The 20,860-nt window shown below is 28.2% G+C and overlaps 1 protein-coding gene across 1 annotated transcript in view; it reads right to left on the reverse strand.

Moving 5' to 3' along the window:
• Window positions 1-20,860, reverse strand: part of Camta (Calmodulin-binding transcription activator) — a 403,237-nt gene that overhangs the window by 84,805 nt on the left and 297,572 nt on the right. Inside the window, exons 12-18 of the mRNA XM_075381347.1 lie at window positions 19,418-19,693; window positions 12,629-13,314; window positions 10,772-10,980; window positions 6,571-6,773; window positions 5,887-6,013; window positions 2,061-2,293; window positions 181-404 (exon numbers count right to left, since the gene is read on the reverse strand). Coding sequence (XP_075237462.1) covers window positions 181-404; window positions 2,061-2,293; window positions 5,887-6,013; window positions 6,571-6,773; window positions 10,772-10,980; window positions 12,629-13,314; window positions 19,418-19,693 — 1,958 coding nt within the window. The remainder of the gene's footprint in view (window positions 1-180; window positions 405-2,060; window positions 2,294-5,886; window positions 6,014-6,570; window positions 6,774-10,771; window positions 10,981-12,628; window positions 13,315-19,417; window positions 19,694-20,860) is intronic.

Raw genomic sequence — 20,860 nt, forward strand, 5'->3', positions numbered from 1 at the left:
TATAAATTAAAAAAAAGGTGTCTGTTTAAACTAAATTCAACTTTATTAACAAAACTTGATAATTTACATATTAATCTCATTTTTCTTCCTTTAATAGTAGATTAAATGTAGTAGTAATTAATAGTAGTAGTTAAATGTAGTATAAATTAATAGCAGATGAATTTACATAAACTAACTTACCGAGAATACCCAAGAGATGCAGCAAGATGTAAAAGAGTCATTGATTTAAGATTAGTTGAACACCATGATGTAATCATTTTACCGTTGGCACTGTAATTAACATTAGTCTCTAATAAACAATTGTTGCTGATATCATGTAACCAAACCCTTTGACTTAGTCCTTGACAATATGTGACCAAACGATCCTCAAAACTATTTTGTTTAAATAAACATGAATCTTCAACCTGTGTTAAATAAAAAAAATTAATAATGAAAAATGTATTACAAGAATATTTCAATAGATAAGAAAGTTTCATAAATTTCAGTACTGACATATCATCACACATTAAAGTAGTTTAAAAAAGCATAACAATGAAAAAATAAACAAGTTTATGAGTACTACAAGCACTTTTGCCACCCTGACCCAGGGTAAGAAAGGGCATCCTACCAAAATGAGGACAGGAGTATAATAGAACAGTTTTAAAAAAAGACCTTGATTTACTGTATCCCTCCTCTAAACGAGAAAATCTTAAAGAACATATTACATAAAGTGTAGAACTGCTGTAACATTTTACAAGATACTTTGCTACCCAAGCAAATAAATACATGACAGAAAAAAGCCACAAAGGGTTGCATAACTTTCCCGACTTTGCCAATGACATATTTTTATCTCAAATATGCTATAGTGTTTCTTAGTATTAATAAAAAGATTATGCAATATTTGGAAAAAAAAAAAAAAATCAAAATTTTAAGTTAAAAAATTTGGGCTCTGATTTGCTTCCTTGATCAAATAATGTTTTTATCATCAAAATTATACAGTATTTATAGTAAAATTACAAAATAAATAACTTCCCATTTGACAACCTTATTCAGCATGACGGTTACCTCATTAACATTTTTACTATCACCCAAAACTTGAAAAAGAAATAGGTCAGAAATTATTTAAAAAATCTTTATCAAAAATCAAATAACTACCTAATTAATTTCACAATCGGCAGGATTCTTGATTGGCTTAATAATTTTAACCGCTTAATCAACTATAAACAAATTTCACTGTAATTATAATGGCGTCAAAGCCAACAAAAGAAAGAAAGAATGTGGCATGAATCGGCAGAGCTGTGATCATACTGCTACGACAATGGTAGAAGGAAACAACATTTACTTTCTGGATATGCCTTGTATTTTTGAGTTCTTTTATTTGACTTTGTTTTTCATAACTTACTTTATATGAACTTTAATTGAATTAATCAGTAATGCTTCCACTAAAGTAATGTGTTTTCTGTGCTTTGAAGTACGTAAATGCTGCTACTATTATATTCCAAATGCTTCTTAATTTTCTTAAGGAAAATAAACTGTTTCATTATTGTCTTCATCTTCATCATTGCCTTATTTTTTTGAATGAAATACTCTATTATTTCTTCATTAATTATTTGTGATACTGATAATTATTGTCGTCCTCTGAGCCAATAGTTTGTGGTCCAAACTGAATCTCTGAGTATACCTTTTAAATAATTGAAATTATCAACCTACAATAAGAAACTATGTTATGAAAAACTACCCATTTTCTGATTCTTTAATTTCTTCTCTTGAAGCCAAAATTTCTAAGTATGTTTCTCTGTCTAATTTTTCATGAAAGAGATAGAAAGATGTAATTTACTCACGGTACATCTAATGCCAAGGTATAACAGATCATTATATAAGCACACAGCAATGTTATTTAAATGTTTGAAAATTACACTAAACAGGTAAATTTAAATTTCTAAAATTTACTAGTCAAAAGATTAAAATTAAAAAAAAAAAAATATTTTAATGAAAAAAAAATACTATTAAATAAGATGAAAAAAGCAAATACAATCTAATCGCTAAAAGAAAAAGAAAAAAAATAATAATAACAATCATACCGCATCGTTATTTGAATCAGGTTCTTGTTTAATCCGTAATCGTCCATCCATCGCTTCAAGACGGTGTAACAATGTAAACTTGAGCAAATTATTATCATTAACTGTAATATCTCTTGTACTTTGTTGCGTATTCTCATTCGATTCTGGAGGTGTTTTATATTCAAACATGGCTGAATTTGATATAACAAAACCATCACAAGCAACTTGCAACGTAACCAATCCCACTTCATGTGCTGAAAAAGAATTATGGTTATGAATTATATTAAATCGAACAAAATTTTTTTTGTATTGAAGTATTATAGCTTCTTACAAAACAGTTGAATATATTTATAAATAAAATAGTTTTTTATTTATATCAACAATAACAATTAAATAAAAAGAAAAGATTAAAAACATAGTTCTTACATCGATTGACTTTCACTCTTTACTAATTAAACAACCACTTTGGAAGGAAAAAAAGAAAAGTTAATTTTACTAAATGCTCGTACAGAATCAGATTGTCCTGACATTAGACATTGGCTAGCAATTTGGGAAAATTTGACAAGATCTTATATGGGTTGATGTGTTTAGTGCTGCATGGGTTGTAGATACGGTAGTTTTGGATACGGTTATATCCTCCAATCATTATCTAATAAAACTTTTCATAATAATTAATAAAATAAAGGAGGTATTGAATGAATTTAAGAACGGTATTTATAATGTTTGCTCCAAAATGAAGTGGCAGCTGAAGAATTTAGACAAATAATGTCTTTTTCTTCTGATATGGCAATCTATTTGGTGAATAATACAATGGACGTGATTAACGAAAATGTTGGATAAGTGGCAAAATTAAATATGAAAAAAAAAATAGTCATAGCATAAGAAAGGAATCTATTCTTAAAAAAACTACTTACTGTATGATAATGTATTATTAGTTTATATAATTTAAATATAAGTTCAAAAATATAACAACTCTTTTTAGTGTAACAAAATTTTGGTGGTAATATAAAACATCAATTAGTATCAGTTATTTAATGATTTCAACAAAAATAGTCATTATATGTAGTTTAGATACTGCAGAATTATGAAGAATAAGAAATATGTTTTTACCCAGTAACCAACTTGGCCTAGTTAGGCTTTTTGTGCGACCCTAGAAAGAAAACAAGAATGTACTGATAGTGTTACAGACACCACTGATTTAACATATCAAATCCTACTGAAGAAACAATTCTTCTCCCCGCTACTGCTGACTAGAAAGTGTTAATGTAATACCACAAATGGGAAGAATGGATGGTTTAGCTGATTAGAATCAACACTCATCCAAGAAAGAATGAAAAAAAAGGATACAAAAAAGAGAGAAAAAAAAGAAAGGGATTTTAATATTGTTTATTAAACAATATTTAAAAAAAAAGGTGGTCGGTACAGCATTTTATCAGAGCATCTTACAGTCTTGTTCAGTACTCAAATACACTTGAAGAAGAATGAATATTAATGATAAAAACCAATAATCATTTTTTGCTTGATTTTTAAAGATAAAGTAAAACCTATTTACATTAGAATCTGTACAATTCAGAATTATATAGTTGTTTATCAGATTTTTACACTAATTTTGATTTTTTAATGGTTTACAATTAATCTTAAAATTCAAAATTACTTTAAAAAAAAAAATTGATGTTGGATGTGCACCTAAAAATATATTATTATTAATATATTTATAGGAGATATTTAATTTTTAGAGTAAAATCATTGCTTTGATTAAAGTTAAATAATAAAGCAGTTGGGTTATATAAAAACTATGTTTAACAAAATTAAGTGACAGCTTTGTCCATCTGATAAATTCTTTAGTGTCTGAAGTCAGGTTGCCTAAAACAGTAACTGTTATGACATGTAATGACAACAAAAAACATGTGGTATGAATTTTATACCTAATTTTTTAGTTATTAAATTATTAAATATAGAATAAAACCCTACTAATGATAAATTTACGACATAATGAGGTTTTAATAATGGAAATTCTTTTTAAACAGTTGAAATTTTCAATGTCAGGTGTGTAAATTTGAATGTCAGACAGTTTCAGTTTATTCAAATGAACAGTTTTTGCACTGTTCTATTTGTCTCTTTAATTATACAGAGGGAGCAATATAAAACCGAACCCATAATGTAACTGTTGCAGAATTGGTAGGTTATGTTGGAATAAAATTTTATGAATGATACAGATAAATTAAATAAGAAAAAGATAAAATATAATTTAAATGTTGCATTTATTTACCTTAATGTTACAAAAGATAATCAAAATGATCACCCTGGGCATTGATGCACTCTCGTGCTCCACTGATCATATTGAGAGTCGTCTGACGCAAAACGTTGTTGTCAAGTCTGTTGATTTCTCATTGAATTTTCATCTTTAGTTCACCAATATTGTGGAGATTAGATGCATAATCGTTTCTCCTTTAAGTAGCCCCAAAGGAAAAATTAGCAAGTAGACAACTCTGGAGAACATGAAGACCACCGTCCTCTGCTGACAGCTTGTTGATTTACGAAAGCTGTATGAACACGATTCAGTGAAAAGTTTGATGTGTAACCCACTGCTCCATTTTGTTGGAAGAAGGTGTACTCTTTTTCATTATCAGTTAATTGCGTATAGAATTCTTTGAAAATTGTGAGGTAAACTTGTGTACTGACAGTCCGATCAAAAAATATTGGTCTCACTATACGATTACCGGAAACGGCACACCAAACCCCAATTTTCTCATCGTGAAGTGGATGCTCGAATATCTCATGAGGATTCCTCGCCATCCAATACCTGGTGTTCTGCGAATTAACTTGGCTGGATAAATGAGACCACACCTCGTATGACATGAAATATGACATTAGGTCTATCTGTCCATCAACAATGTTTTCGAGAAGCCAGTTGCAATAATAAAGTTGTTTCGGTTTGTCTGTATCCTTCAGTTGTAATGCGGCACGGTTTCAATTTTAATTCGTGAAGAATTTTATGACAAGATGTGTATTTAACACCAAATTCTCGGGATAACTTGCATAGTGATTTTTTTGGATTGGCAGTAATTCTCCTTTCAATATTGGCAATATCCTGTGGAGTCCTAACAGAAGGTTGCCTATTTCGTTTGAATTTGAAACTGAACCTGTTGTACGCCATTTTTCAAGTAAATCGTCTATGCTACTCTTTGCTGGGATATAGAAATTCGGAAATTTTTCTACAAATACTCGACGTGATTCTTCAAATAATCCAGAATGAATGTAGGCTTCAACTATAGATATCCTCACCTGGATTGAATAAGGCACATTACACAAACACAGGTGTACTTACAATACTGCACTGCAACAAAACGTATACTGAACTGACACATAACCACCTTATAAACAGCAGCCACAATCAGTAGTAACATATACAACCACTAGTTGCGCTAGTTGTGTGCGAGTCTTTCATAAATAGTGTTGGGTAGTGGTTTCATTACGGGTTCACTTTTATGTTGATCACTCTATATTATTGAATGACCTCATAATTCTTATATCAATATAAAAGAATTCATTTTTAGATAATGTTCTAAAATAAAAACAAACTAAATATTTCACAAAACAAATATGGCTGACTGTTAAATTACAGAAATTTATGCCATATTGAGAAAAGATTTCAGTTACCAATGATGTAACAATAACTACAATTGTATTGCAGCAGTTGAGAGATACAATTTAAAATCTGAATTATATAACTTCCTAGAACACCTGTTACCCAAGAAATGAATTAAAACATATAAACTTAGAAATAACATAAATTTTTTTAACACCAAGCAAAAGCTGTGATTACTTAAAGGGCAAATTGACTTACCAGGACAGTAACATCTAAGTACACCGCTCTGTACTAATGTAGTAGGTACAGGAAAAGAATCAAATAGTACTGTATAAGGTGACGTATTTGAATACCAAGGGCCTGTGACCAATACTTTTACACCACCCTAAATAAAAACAAAAAAGAAAACTCATTCATTAATAAAAAATGAAAACATTAAAACAAAAATATAATTCATATGCAATTATTATTACAATATTATACCTTTACTAGGTGGCAAAGCCAAATAATAAACAAGGTTTTTGATAAATAACTTCTTTGTATGAATCTGATGATATTAGTACAAGTTATTATTTATTTATACGAGTTTGATAATAGAATTTAAAAAAAAAACTTATTTATACAAGTACAGGAAAACATTTTGACAAATAGGTTTAAGAAATTCTGTCATTTAATCTAAGTAATGATAAATTGTAACTATAAAAAATACACAATTGAATTTTTGCCAGATGGCATTACAGTATGAAGAGCATTTGATTAAAAATTTAATCAATCATATAAGGTAAATAAACAAATTTATATATAAAAACAGATGTCAAATGAGGTATTAAAAAACTTCAACATATAACAAAATTCCAGAAACTCTGATTACATATTGTACAAATATAGTATTAGATAAAATAATAAAATCATAGTTAAATAACATTAAATAAATTAATTTACCTCAGGATAAGCCCATTCAGGAGAATAATCAGTGATATGGGCAGTCGCTTGTCTGTATTGTAAAGGTGGTGATGTTTGATCACTGTGGCTGTGACCTCCTTTATCAGAATCTGTATCGACTAATGGAGATCTGTTCGGAGTTAAATCATCACCGTTATTAATATTGGAACCCATAATTCCACCAGGATGCTGACCACTCTCCTCTGAAAAATAATTTACTAATAAATATAATTATGAAAATGTATATGATAGTAATTAAATGTAAAATACAACAATTAATTTTTGTATCAAACATAGCCGCAGATCAGTCAGTAAAATTAATATAAAAATGTTAATAACATTAATTAAATTTAATCTCTTATTGACCAACACCCGAAAGGAATGTCTGGGTACCACTGAAGCAAAAAATGTCCCTAGAAATAGAAACGGTTAAAAAAGTGTACAAAAAAATTGTGAAACCTCAAAGTGGATCTTAATAAGACAGAGTGAAAATTTTATGATAGAAACTAGTCTAAATTGTGATTAGTGTATCCTTCCTTTGATAAGATGATGAAGAAAACAGAAAGTCAAGTAACAACGACAAGTCTGATATATCACTCCTCGGATGAAAAATCATTAGAATATGCTACTTTTATTTATTTATACTTTTATTTATATAACAGAAAGGAAGTTGGTGTAGAATTATTATAAAAATAAATAAAGATATTATACTCAATTTTATAGAACTTTTTTGATTAGGTAGTAAAAATTCAAAGGATGGGACAATATAATACAGACCTCAAATATAGACTGACATGAACAAGGAGAACTTAAATGAAAAAAAAAAAGACTGCTAGCATCAAATACAGATTTAAGAATTACAGAGAAATTATGTAAGAAACTGTGTAGAGCTTTATGGTAGTGAAACATGGTCAATAAAAAAAAAAACAGAAAGTAATACAAACAGAAGTATTTCCCTTTAAGTCTTTTAAATGACACTGTTAGTGGAGGTTTTTAAAATTAAGTGATTTCAAAAACTCAAAATGAATAGATTTTATGAAAAACAGGAGAGGAGAGAAAATGGTGATAGAACTTTAAGAAGTGAACTAAGATCATGTATTAAAATATCAACATCTAGATAATTTGTAAATAGAAAAATGCATAGTATGTTAATATTGTAAAGAAAGACAAAGTTTGAAATATATGAAACAGATATAATTGAAAATATAAAGTAATAGTAAATATATTTGACATTAAAAGATTGACAGAACAGAATGGAATGAAGAATATCATGAAACTAGCAAACTAACTAACTGATGATTCCAAAAAAAAAAAAACAGAAATAAAACACATAGGGGGTTGATAAATCTGTATAAAAATAAAGGTTACTCAATTTTTTAATTTTTTTTAGGAAAAATTTGTTTTACTTCTCAACATAATCTATTTACAAGTCTACACACTTAGTCTAATAATGGTAATATTTTTAATTCCCATCCTCAGAATATGATTTATTCAAGTCTTCAAAATGAACAAATATTTCAACTTCATTTTGCATTTATCTCTTTCTAGTAATTCACTTCCTATTTAGATTCAAAAGTGCTAAGTCTGATGAATAAGGAAGATGTGAAAGAATTTTATAGAAAAATTTAAACAATTTTGCTGTTGAATCACACAAGTCTGAAATGGTACATTGTCTTGGTGAAAAAGAAAAAACTTCATTTTCATCAAAAGTGGTTGTCATTCTTTTTTCTATTTCCTCATTTAGACAATCCAGCAGACACATAATATTGCCCAGATACTTTTTTATCCTTCTCCAGAAAGTCTATGAAGATTCAAAAACACCAGTGGTCATTATCTTTCTGCAGATGGAATGAAGCACGATCCCCTACAGAAACCCAGTATTCTGACTTTTCCTTGGTTTCAGATCAGCAGTGATTTATTCAAATTTCATCAACTGTTATAAGATGGTGCAAAAATTCTTCTCGACAATACTGTTACAACCATATTAAAAATGTTTACTTGTTCATACTTTTTATCAATTATAAGCAAATGCAGCATCCATTTTGTAGTCAGTTTTCACATATTCAAATATTTGTGCAAATTTGATAAAGTTATTAATTTCAGATAACTACTGTCTTAGTGTTATCAAGAGCTTTTAATTTTTTACCTTCCAATCATCATATGAGGAGTTTTTTAATATACTCTGTAGTTATAACCTCAAAAGTTCATTTGGAATGTTCATTATTGTATGAAGAGTCTAAAAATAAACAAACCACTTTTAATCTAATCAATACGGCCGACTCACCATAAAATTTAAATCGCTAGGCTTTTTTCCTGTACAGATTTGGTTTTTTAAAAAAGTATTGTTTGATCACCCCATCGTTCTTTTGACCATTTTTCACTAATTACAATATATGATTGACTCAAGCAATTGCCAACAACAAAATAATGAATATATCTGACTGAAATTTGGTGTGTACTCCTAGCGGTTTGGGAAACTAAAAATTATCTCACCAATGCATTAGACTACCATTTATTGATTTTGCATGTACTTATTAAATATTCCTAAAATAATGATTTACTTTATACTAAAAAAATTATTACTGCCGACTGATAATCAGTAAAAAAAAAAAAAACACCAAATTTATAGGCTGAATAATTTACCTGTAATCACTTGTCAAATAGAGATGGTCAGAGTCATAAATATCACCAGGAAGGTTGGTTCAAACTGAAATCTAAACTACACTGTGCTTAGGTTTTTGTCAATTTACACACTCCTACCTAAATTAAACTTTAGTTCCTCAAGTCAAATTTAATATTGTTTCTATTTTCCTCAGGAAAAAGTTAGTCAGAGCATTCTCCAAAATATCTTATATTTAAAAGAAAAACATTGTCCCTTCCAAGTTTGTAATCTGTAATCTATCAATCTGATCAATGAAGCTGCAACTTCATCGATACGTTTTGAAATTTAAATCTCAATTGTTCAAATATCTACATAAGTTTATTACTATTATTAGAAACTCTTAAGAACACTGTTAGATACCGATGCAAAATTTTATCAATTTTATTCAAATAGAACTCAATTATTAAAAAAAAATTATATTGTTAACTAAATACTAATATTCTTTTTAAACTTACTGTAACAGTTGTTTGTGATAATTCCATTTCCTGTGTAGAAATGTCTTTACATTTGCATAGTATTAAATTGTATTTGGTTTTTTATAAATATTTTGTTCATAGAAATTTGTAGGAATTTTTAAAAGAAAGTACTATTCATAAATATAGCATGAGTTTAGCAGTAGTGAATGAAATACATTATATTTTTCAAACATAGGAAAGATGATAATGATGACTAATTATCAATTAGTCTTTTTAATTTCACATGATTTATCAGACAAAAATTAAGAATAAATAAACTGATAATAACAATAATAATTTTTTTTTGTAAAAATCTATCCTTGGAAAAAGGTAAACTTAATAGAAATAAGATGAACTGAGTGAGATCTTAGTGTAAGGAAAGTGATTGTTCACAAAAAAATGTTACCATACTTGTATTACACAACTTTTTTTACAAACTCAAATATTTTCAAATTTTAGGTTTATAACCACTAAATATACTCTATTAAATGTACATCTCCCATTTTTATCTTTCCTATAACTTTTTATTTGGATTCTAAAAACAAAAATTTGTTTCATTTTATTTCTTGCACTATCTAAATTCTAACAGACTTTGCATTACACTTACATAATTATTATTCAATAATTCTATAAAAAATTAACTTTAAATTATATATAGTACTACTAACTTATATTTTTAACCAAAATAATCCAACCAAGTTGTAAAAACTCTCTTAAAATTAAAAAAAAAATAGCCCACCCAGCGGCTTCTATGAAAGTTTTGTAAACATGAAACAGTTTTTTTCAATTAACAGAGACATTTTTCATACAAAAACCCATATTAAAAAAATATACAACGGGAGTATTACTTAATGAACATCTAATAGAAAAACCACCTCAATATTTGTGTGGTATAATCCAATACTGCAATTGTTTAATCTATGAACCAAACTTCATAAGCATACAAAATAGCTGAAGATGAAAAAAATCCAGTCAGCAATATTAAAAAAAGACAGCAAGAGTTACTCTAGCATCTATGTGAACCGGTTATTAAAATTTAAAACAAAATACTAAAAAAGAATTATAAGATAGTAAAACTATATACCGTTATTATGGTTTGATTCCAAAACTTCTAGCTCAGGAAAATCACCGAGCATATCGAACGCATCCAAATTAACAAAAACATCATCGTCAACAGTATTTGGTGGTGATACAGTTACGTCTATAAAGTCCATAGGGTTCAGCACTAACACATCAGTATCGCTGCTCGATTGTGATTTTGAACATACGACCACTCCATCCACAGTTCTTTCACTAAAAATAAATAAATTTATTAAAACTAGACTAATATAATCATAATGTAAAGAGATTGTTTTTATTAACAATTTTACTTTTTACAAATAAATTTCAAAGCCATTATTTAAATCTATATATATATATATATAAAATAGATTCAATTTGATCCAGCCAAGTACAGAATTGAATAAAATAAAATTACACTTACCTTATTTTTTTATACAATCTATACGATAGGGCTTTCACGGCAACTCACATCTTCAGTTGTAGATTTTTTCTCTTTTTATAAAATATTTAGTGTTAAATTACATACTACACTCAAAATTAAAAATAAAAAAAATAAAATTTAGAAATTTATTAAAGAAAGTATAAAAATTTTAAAATAAAAATTACATATAAAAATATGATGTCAAGTATTATTATAAAATAAAATATAAATATACTACATGCGTTTGGCCAGCCTATTACATGGGGCTGACCAAACAGATGTAATATATTATATTTTACTTTATAATTTTTGACGTCATATTTTTATATGTAATTTTTATTTAAAAATTTTTATACTTTCTTTAATAAAATTCTAATTTTATTTTTTTTATTTTTAATTTTGAGTGTGGTATGTAATTTAACACTAAATATTTTATAAAAACAATTATCTACAACTGAAGATGTGGGTTGCCGTGAAAGCACTATTGTATGAAAAAATAAGGCGAGTGTAATTTTATTTTATTCAATTCTGTACTTGGGTAGATCAAGTTGAATCTATTTTGTATATATAATAATTATTAATACCTAGGAAATGGATCTTGAGAAGATTGACTAAAAAAATTATATATATAATTTTTTTTTCTATTCAAATAATTCAGTAACATTTTGACCACTGTTAATAAAATTTAATATTATATGAAATATATACCTCGAAAACAGTAATTAGATAAATTAAACTTACCATATTAATTTCAATAACTAGTTTTCTTGGTATCTCGCTCTTCAGTTGGTATTAAATTTTATGTTTATTACATAAAGACACATTTTAATAATTTTTGCCTATTTTTATTTACTCCACTAAATGTAATAAAAATTAGTAATAATAAATAATAGTAGTAAATTAATAAAAATCATCAGCTTGAATTACGGTTTGCAAGCATTCTGCCGGATTGTCTGCAATAATTTGATTGTTTATCAATGGATTTTTATAAATGAAGTGCCCTTTTGTTCAAAATGAAATGCATAACAAATTTTTTAAAAGTAACAATTTGATCAAATAAATAATTAAAAAGATATTGAAGATTACAAAATTAAGATGGCCGCCATTTTGAAATTTTGAAGGTGGATTCTGAAGGATTATTTTCCTTCTTACAGCATAGCTCCAGATCTATGGGGCCAGAAATGTAAAAATGTGATGGTCAAATTGTCAATTAACAATTTTAAAACTTCCAGTTATTTTTTTATTATTAGTTTTTGCATATATCCAATTTTAAATAGTACCTAAATATTTTACATTTTCTTCTAAAGTTTTTTGAGCAGAAAATTTTAAAATTCAAAGAGATATTTAGATTAATCAGTTACTGCTGTAATTTTGTGAATTGCACACAGTTTGTAAGCTGAAATACACATATTTTTATATAGAAAGATTAAACTTAGAAAAAAAATAAATAATACTAACGTATGCTGTGGTTCAGGTGTAGAACAACTCATCGGCATATTAGCCGATAATGTTTGCTGAATATCTTCTTGAGATAAATCCAAAGTTTCGTTAAAATATTGCGCATTATTATTGTTACTATTGTTGTTACCGCTATTATTCCGATGCATATCGATACTATTATTATCTTTGCCGTTATTACTTTCCATTAAATTATTAAATGACGGTTTTACATCCATTAATGACGACGATGACAAATCACCGCGATGATGGTGTTGATGGTGATGAGTACGATGATAATGATGATCTCTTGTACCTACAATCGATGATGTCGATGACGATGTAGATGATGATGAAGAAGTCGGTAAAGATGTTGTATTCATTCGTTTCGGTGACGGCTGCCGATCAATTTTAATCGTATTGTTTGTATCATCATTTTCGATATCGGTTAAAATACTACCGCTGCTATTGCTGTTAGTGATATCCATTTTTTCAATAACATTATTATTACCGTTATTGTTATTACTTGTATTATTTGTATTACTATTATTACCGTTATTGATACTTATCATCCGACAATCGTTTAATGAATTTGTAGATATTGTATTATTTGTTTTTTTATTAATGGCAGTGGTTGTAGTTTGTGATGTATCGTTTAAGCGATTCGCTGATGATGATAAAACCTGGCATGAACTTATTACTTCCAACTGAAATAAATGAAAATTAAAAAAAAAATCAGTATTATTAGATACAAAATTTAGGTAATTAAAGACAATTTAACAAAAAAAAAAGGGGAAGTATAAAACTGATAAAGCTATTTTATATAAATCATGCTTTAAATAACAATAGGTGAAATTAATTATTAAACATTAAATTTAGCCAACAAATCCATATTTATTTTTGAGGTTTTATTTTAAGGAAGTTAAACTTACTACAGAAAAAAGATATTAACCTTAAAAAATAGAACACGACAAAAAAACTCATAAATTAAAAAGAAGAAAACAAGTTTTACGGGATCAAAATGACCAAACATACACTGAATAATAAATCAATATGACACGAACTTAACTTTTATTACATTAAAACTGTATCCTTTTTGTACATTCAATATAATTTTAATATCATAAAATCTTAACGATTATACAACAGTTTTATTTGTAAGTTTAATAAATAAATAAATAAATAAATAAATAAATAATATATATATATATATTGTATTTTTATATTCAAAAACCAACTTGATCCACCCAAGTACAGAATTACAAAGTAAATGAGATGACACTTACCTTATTTTTTCATAATTATTCCAAAAGCACTTTTGTAGCAACCTGCATCCTCATTTGTAATTTTTCTTTTTTATTCACTTTTTAAGGTATTTATCGAATCACATAACACACTCAATACAATCAAAATATAGATTAAAAATATAAAATATACAAACAAATAATTTAAAATAAACATTTAAAAATAGAAATAAATTTAAAATAAAAATTTTTAATTTAAAAAACTTGTAACTATATATATAAATATGACATCATAGTTCACAAATTAAAATTAAAATTAAATTTAAATATTAAATAAACAGTAATGTAACATTGGCTGGCCAGGTTACATGGTATAAATTTGTTCTATTTATTTTATTATTTAAATTTAATTTTTTTATGACATATTATGTATATGTAGTTCAAGTTTTTTTTTAATTTTTAAATATTTTTTAAAATTTTTAAGATTTAAAATTTTGAATTTTAATTAATATCTATATTTAAATGTTTATTTTAAATTATATTTGTATAGTTTATATTTTTAATTTATATTTTGACTGTAGTGAGTGTGTTGTATGATAGATAAAGATCTTAAGAAGCGAATAAAAAAGAAAAATTACAATTGAGGATGTGGGTAGCCACGAAAGTACTTTTGGAATAATTATGAAAAAATAAGTTAAGTGTCATCTCATTCACTTCGTAATTCTGTAGCTGGGTGGATCGTGTTGGTATTTGAATATAAAAATACAATATATTGGTACAGAGGGATATGGGTCTTATAAGTATTGACTTTAGAAAAATTACATATATATGTTATATGTATATATGATATATATATATATATATATATATATATATATGTTATAGTAAATTTGATTAATCTGGCGATTGTGCATAATTACTGGTGAATTTGATTAATCGCCCTTCAACATTGGAGAATAACATATATTAATTTGTATATTTACAGTTAATTAAACAAGGTTAGCAAGCACAGGAAGCATAAGTTATGTTTGGTTAGGTTGTTGGTATACATATAATTCATCAGTACACAGAATCATAATCTAACTAAGCATAACCTAATTTTACTTTGCTCACTAATCTTGACTAATTAGCAGTAATGTTTTGATTATTTAAATAATAAATTCGGTAATTACTGCTTATAGTAGAGTTGTTATTTTAATATCTAAAATGACCGGTATAAGAGATTTGTTCAAAAAATAACAGAACTTTATTTTCTTAATCTTCATTATTTACAGATTACTGGCCGTTGTCCCACTCAAAGTACTTTCTTCCCTATTCACACACTTTTCCCAGCAAGGTTTCCACTTTGTAAAACAGTCCTCGATAGCTTCATGTGAAATGGCCTTTAAGTTTTGTGAGGAATTTTCTTTAATTTTATCAATAGTCTCAAAATGGCATCCTTTCATCACCGATTTTAATTTCAGAAATAAGACAAAATCGCAAGGATTCAGGTCTGGTGAATAGGGAGGCTGAGGGAGGACAATCATTTGATTTTTGGCACAAAACTGACGAACTGACAAAGCTGAGGGTGTGAGCACATTGTCATAGTGAAGAAACCATGAGTTGTCTCCCCACAACTTTGGTCTTTTTTATAGATTTTTCCATGTAACCGTTGTAAGGAATATTCACAACTCTGGTTTCTTTTTGTGGATATTTTCACGTAACCGTTGTAAAATGCCTTGATAGTATGCACGGTTCACTGTTTCACCTTGAGACAAGAATTCAAAATGCACAATTTTATTAAATTGAAAAAACAAAGGGCATCACTCTGACACTGGATCAAGATTGACATGCTTTCTTGGAACGTGGAGATCCTTTTTTGATCCATTGTGATGATTGAACTTTTGTCTTGATGTCGTAGTCGTAAACCCAGCTTTCGTCTTCTGTTATGATTCTTTGCATGAATGTTTCATAGTCACTGACTTGTTCAAGTTGCAAACAAACATCCACTTAATGTTCTTTCAGCTATTCGGTCATCAAACGAGGAACAGGCTGTGCTGCAACTCGATGCATGTCTAATTTTTCAGACAAAATGTCATGTCATGAACCAATTGAGATGCAAGTTCTCTGACAGTCAATCTGTGATTTGCGTACATCAGATCATTGATTTTCTGAACGTGGGTGTCATCAGTTGAAGTCAAAGGCCTTCCTGGTTGAGGGTCATCTTCGATTGACTGACAACCACTTTTAAACTGTGAAAACCATTCATAATATTGCATACGACTTAGAGCATCATCTCTGTAAGCTTGTTTCAAAAGTCGAAACATTTCTGTGAGTTTTCCCCAGTTTGAAGCAAAATTTTACATTGTATTGTTGCTCATGAAAATTGCACATTACAAAAATTGCTACTAATACTTAAACACGTTGGACTCAAATAACAATAACACAAAAACTAAATGAGATATCAACAATCCAAGAACATGTGATCACAGAGGAGGTTATGTGGAATACAATGCTGCAAACATGTCAATAAATATCTCTGTAATTAAAAATGTTTGAACAGACCTCGTATTAATAAATCACTATATATTTATTAAATTTTCCAACAATGGAGGTGGTTAATCAAATTCACCGGTAATTATGCATAATCACCAGATTAATCTAATTTACCAACATATACAATATTTATGAAACATGTTGAACTTTAAACAGTTTTTAAAATATTCGACAGAAAAATGAATTCAGCAAATTCTGTTATCTCACATTTTATTTTCAGTATAAGATCACCACACCTTAAGCACTGAAGGAACCTTAACATAAGCATCCAAGGAGACTCACAGAGGCCCGTTGGGTTCTTGGAATGTAGAAAAATTGGTTTGAAAAATTTTAAAGAGTAGGGTGTGAGTATTTTAACATCATTGAAAAAACAATTTTGCAATTATGAATTTTGGGTTATAACATGTTAACTAAAATAGCAGCTATTTAATGTTTTTCAGAGCTAGTTTTAAAATAAAATAATAAAAAAAAATATTTAGCAAATGCTCTTATTTCAAAACAATCTATTTTTTTTCTATAAGACCGTTACTTGGAATGTACTATAAACCACTACTGAAATTAGTTGTGAAAAATATTAAATAGCAATCATTTTGATTAGGATTAATGTAGCCTCGAAGCTCATTATGTCAAATATGTTTTTTTCAATACTTCTTAAAATACTGTTTCACAATTCTACTCTATCCATTTTAAATTTTTGAGTAGAGGCCTCTCATGACAAAATGGAGTGTGGTGATCTCAAACTGAAAGAGCAGCTCATCTTGATGTAGGAGCATTTGCTAAATTTCATTTTTCTATGTTTAACTGATTGAAAAGTAAAATTTAAGGATTCAATAATTTACTGTGCACATGTGCACACGCATACAGGGGTGTGCGTTTTTGTGAGTGCATATGCATGGGTGTGTGTAAATAAATATATATATATATGTATATATATATATACACACAGAAAGAGAGAGAGAGAGAGAGAGACAGAAAATGATTAGGAAATTAAATCCTTGCAGCATAATACAAGGTGTGTTTTTAAAGTAATCTCTTTTGAATTTGCTGCCTATGTAAGATAGGTAAACAGATGGCACTTGTGTAGCCCATTATTTCAATCAGTTACTCAGTCATAGCAATAATAGTTTAGTAATTTTGTTTAGTTGTACAGCTGAGCAGTTATAGCAAGGTGCTTGCGGAAGGGAATAGATATACAGCTGTAAGTAGAAGGAAAAGTGCCTTGCTAGAATGGTTTTGCTATATATATATATATTCATCCATTTAATGAGTGCTACAGTTTGTGATCCCACCGACTGTAAAGTACGAGGAGTAATCTGATTTTTGATGGCAAAAAATAATTCCACAGGCAAATTTGTGGCATTTACCACCCGAATATTATGAACAATGGTGATACAGTCGTAAGATGGTGGTTCCATTTATTTCAAGGACCAATAAACTTTCATGATGAAGAACACAGCAGCTGGCAAGATGGTGATAATGGATGATATGATTTGAGAAATTTGACAAACAATTAGAGAAAACCAACGCTTCAGCGTGCCACAATTATCTTTCGAGTTTCACGATCTTTGTATGAGGATTTGACTGAAAAATTGGGCTATAAAAAATTGCGTGCCAGATGGGTGCCTAAAATTTTAACTGACACACTCTGACAAGGAAAAACATTTTGTTAAAGCACGTGAATTTTTGCGGCGTTATGAAAATGAAGGTGAATTGTTTGATCACATTGTTACTGGAGATGAAACCTGGATTTCTTATTGGAACATCAAGACAAAGTAGCAGTCAATGTGATGTCGTCATTAATAATCTCCTAGACCAAAGAAGTTCAAACAAGAACATTTGGTAAAGAAGCTTATGGGTACTGTTTTTTTGGAATAAAAAGGGTATCATGTTGAATTTAGTGATTGTAGAACTACTGTGAATGCCAATATGCATTGTGAAACGTTTAAAAATCTTTGAAGAAGTATAAAAAATGAATGATGTGAGAGACTAATCCGCAGAATTTTGTTTTAGCATGACAATGCCTGGCCACACATGGCAAATCAGACGGTAACGTAATTGGAAATCTTTTATTGCACACCCTACAGCCCTAACAGCTCCTGGTGATTATTTTCATTTTCTTCACCAAAAACAGTCTTGCATCACAAAGGTTAGGTGATTATAACAAACTGGAAAGTGGCATTACTGTGAGGTTTAAGTTACTGACAGTGGAATGTCTTGAAGAGTGAATGATGAAGCTACTGAAATGCCATGAAAAAATATACTAAAGTTAAAAAAAGTAGTAAATATAATTTTTATAAGTACTAATAAAATTAGTTCATAATTTTTAGTTCATAATTCATAATTTTTAGTTTTCTTTTTATTTCAAAATGGACCTTACTTTAAAAATAAGTGTATATACATATATATATATATATATATATATATATATATATATATAGAGAGAGAGAGAGTGAAAGAGAGGGAGAGAGAGAAAGTGAAAGAGAGAGAGAGAGTGAGTGAGAGAGAGAGACTGCCACTTTGTATTCTTTTTAAATAGCAATTTATATCTCTAGAAGGGATTAAGCTATTTTAATGGAATTTGGCATATCTTTTTAAAATAATACTCTCTATGAAAAAAATAAGTATGGAACTTTATGTTTGTTAATTTTAAAATAGTGGCATTCTTAGTTTTTGTCTCTATTCAGTGTTAGGAAGTAATAATTAGAAAAAAAAATTTAGAATTTCATGGCAAAATGACATGTTATTTTTGACAATCAGTCTTTCAAGTTAGTAAGAAAAATTACAAAATAATTTTTCTGCAGTTATATCCTCAGGTAAACGATAACACCACATACATGATTAGAATGGTTGATGCTGTTCAAATATCACTAATTAAAAATTATATCTCCTCTACTTAGATGAAAATACTAACTGAAAAAAATTAACCAAAATACTTCATTAAGCTGTTTCATAGATTTAAAAAAAACTTGTATATTTCCATTATATAAAACGACAATTGTGTAACATGCTAGTTTTATAATATCAAACAAACCTCCATCGCTTCTTGTTTCGGCATAATTGTTGCTTTTATATCACCGACAGTATTTGTACGATGTAATAAATTACGGTGCGACCTAGAACTGTTGATAAACGATGATGCCATATGGGCGGCTGTATCATGGTGCTGACTGGTCGCTGCAGTCGTTGAATTTAATATGAGTAAACCGCCAGAGCTTTGTATCTGTGATAAACTCAGTACCAACGATGGAGCACCACCGGCAGAACTGTTTACTGATGATACACCGCTAACTGTTTGACAATTTGATACCTGTAATTCAATTCAATTACATTTAAGAAAATAAAGTAAAAAGAAGGATGTCAAATAAGGGAGCAATGATAAGTGGAAGAAAGATAAAAATAAGTAGATAATTTTATTTATTCAAGAAAATTAAAATCACTTCCTTTTTTTACCGTTTTTCATCAGTTTCTCATTTTTTTCTAGATTTAGGCTGATCTGGTTACATGCCCTTAGTGATACCAACCTACTAAAGGAAATAATACTGAAATTTGCAGAGTATGATAAATTTTTGCCAAATCAGAATTTGAACTTGGAACCCTTCAGGGAAAAGCAGAGATGCTACCATTCCACCATGGGGACTGATAGATATAATTATACAGAATACAATTGGAATGTATAATATAAAAATAGATGGTAGATGTAATACATTACAGATAACAAAATGAAGGAAAAGTGTAAGCAAACCTTGTTCAGTGCAGCACCACAAATTACAAAATGGATAAATAAGGAAGTAGTTTTATTAAAACGTAAACATAACATGAGATAATAACAGTGATCCAAATATGTTAAGATAATAAATAAATAAAATTTCTTTAAAATAACAATTCTGAAAAACACAAATATATATATACATAAACTTCAGGTTTCTTTTATTAAACGTCTATTTATATATTGTCTTGAGATTTTAAATAAATAAACTAAAAAAACGTGGGTTGAAGCGTCTTAATAAAACACTAAGTTGTCTTCATTATTAAATATGTATAATGTGTATGCGTTCTCCTGACTAAAGTATAATGTCATCTTCTCAGGCTTCTTCAAAAAGTCAAAAGTTTTCAAGACACAAAAATGGTTAGTCTTAGAGAAGTTAGCGATAAACAGGAAACACTGGGATAAGAATAGAAAGATAACAACTCTTTATTATGCCATGTTAACTCTTTAAATTCATGAAGCCTAAAAAAGATTTTGAATACAAACTGCTGCATTCACAAGTCAGTTTCCCATTTTAAAATTACATTATTCTTATTTGGTTGCCGTAAAAAAATAAAAAAACATGTAATTGCACTTGTAAACATCCTGAAAATTACATACAAAATTTAAAATCCAAATTTTAATTGTTTTAACAGCTGAATTTATTACACTATTTAAAAGCAGAATCTTATTAAATTTTTGCTTTAATCTGTAACTTTATGCATATAA

The sequence above is a fragment of the Lycorma delicatula genome, chromosome 13, assembly GCF_047948215.1.
Source record: "Lycorma delicatula isolate Av1 chromosome 13, ASM4794821v1, whole genome shotgun sequence".
NCBI lineage: Eukaryota > Metazoa > Arthropoda > Insecta > Hemiptera > Fulgoridae > Lycorma > Lycorma delicatula.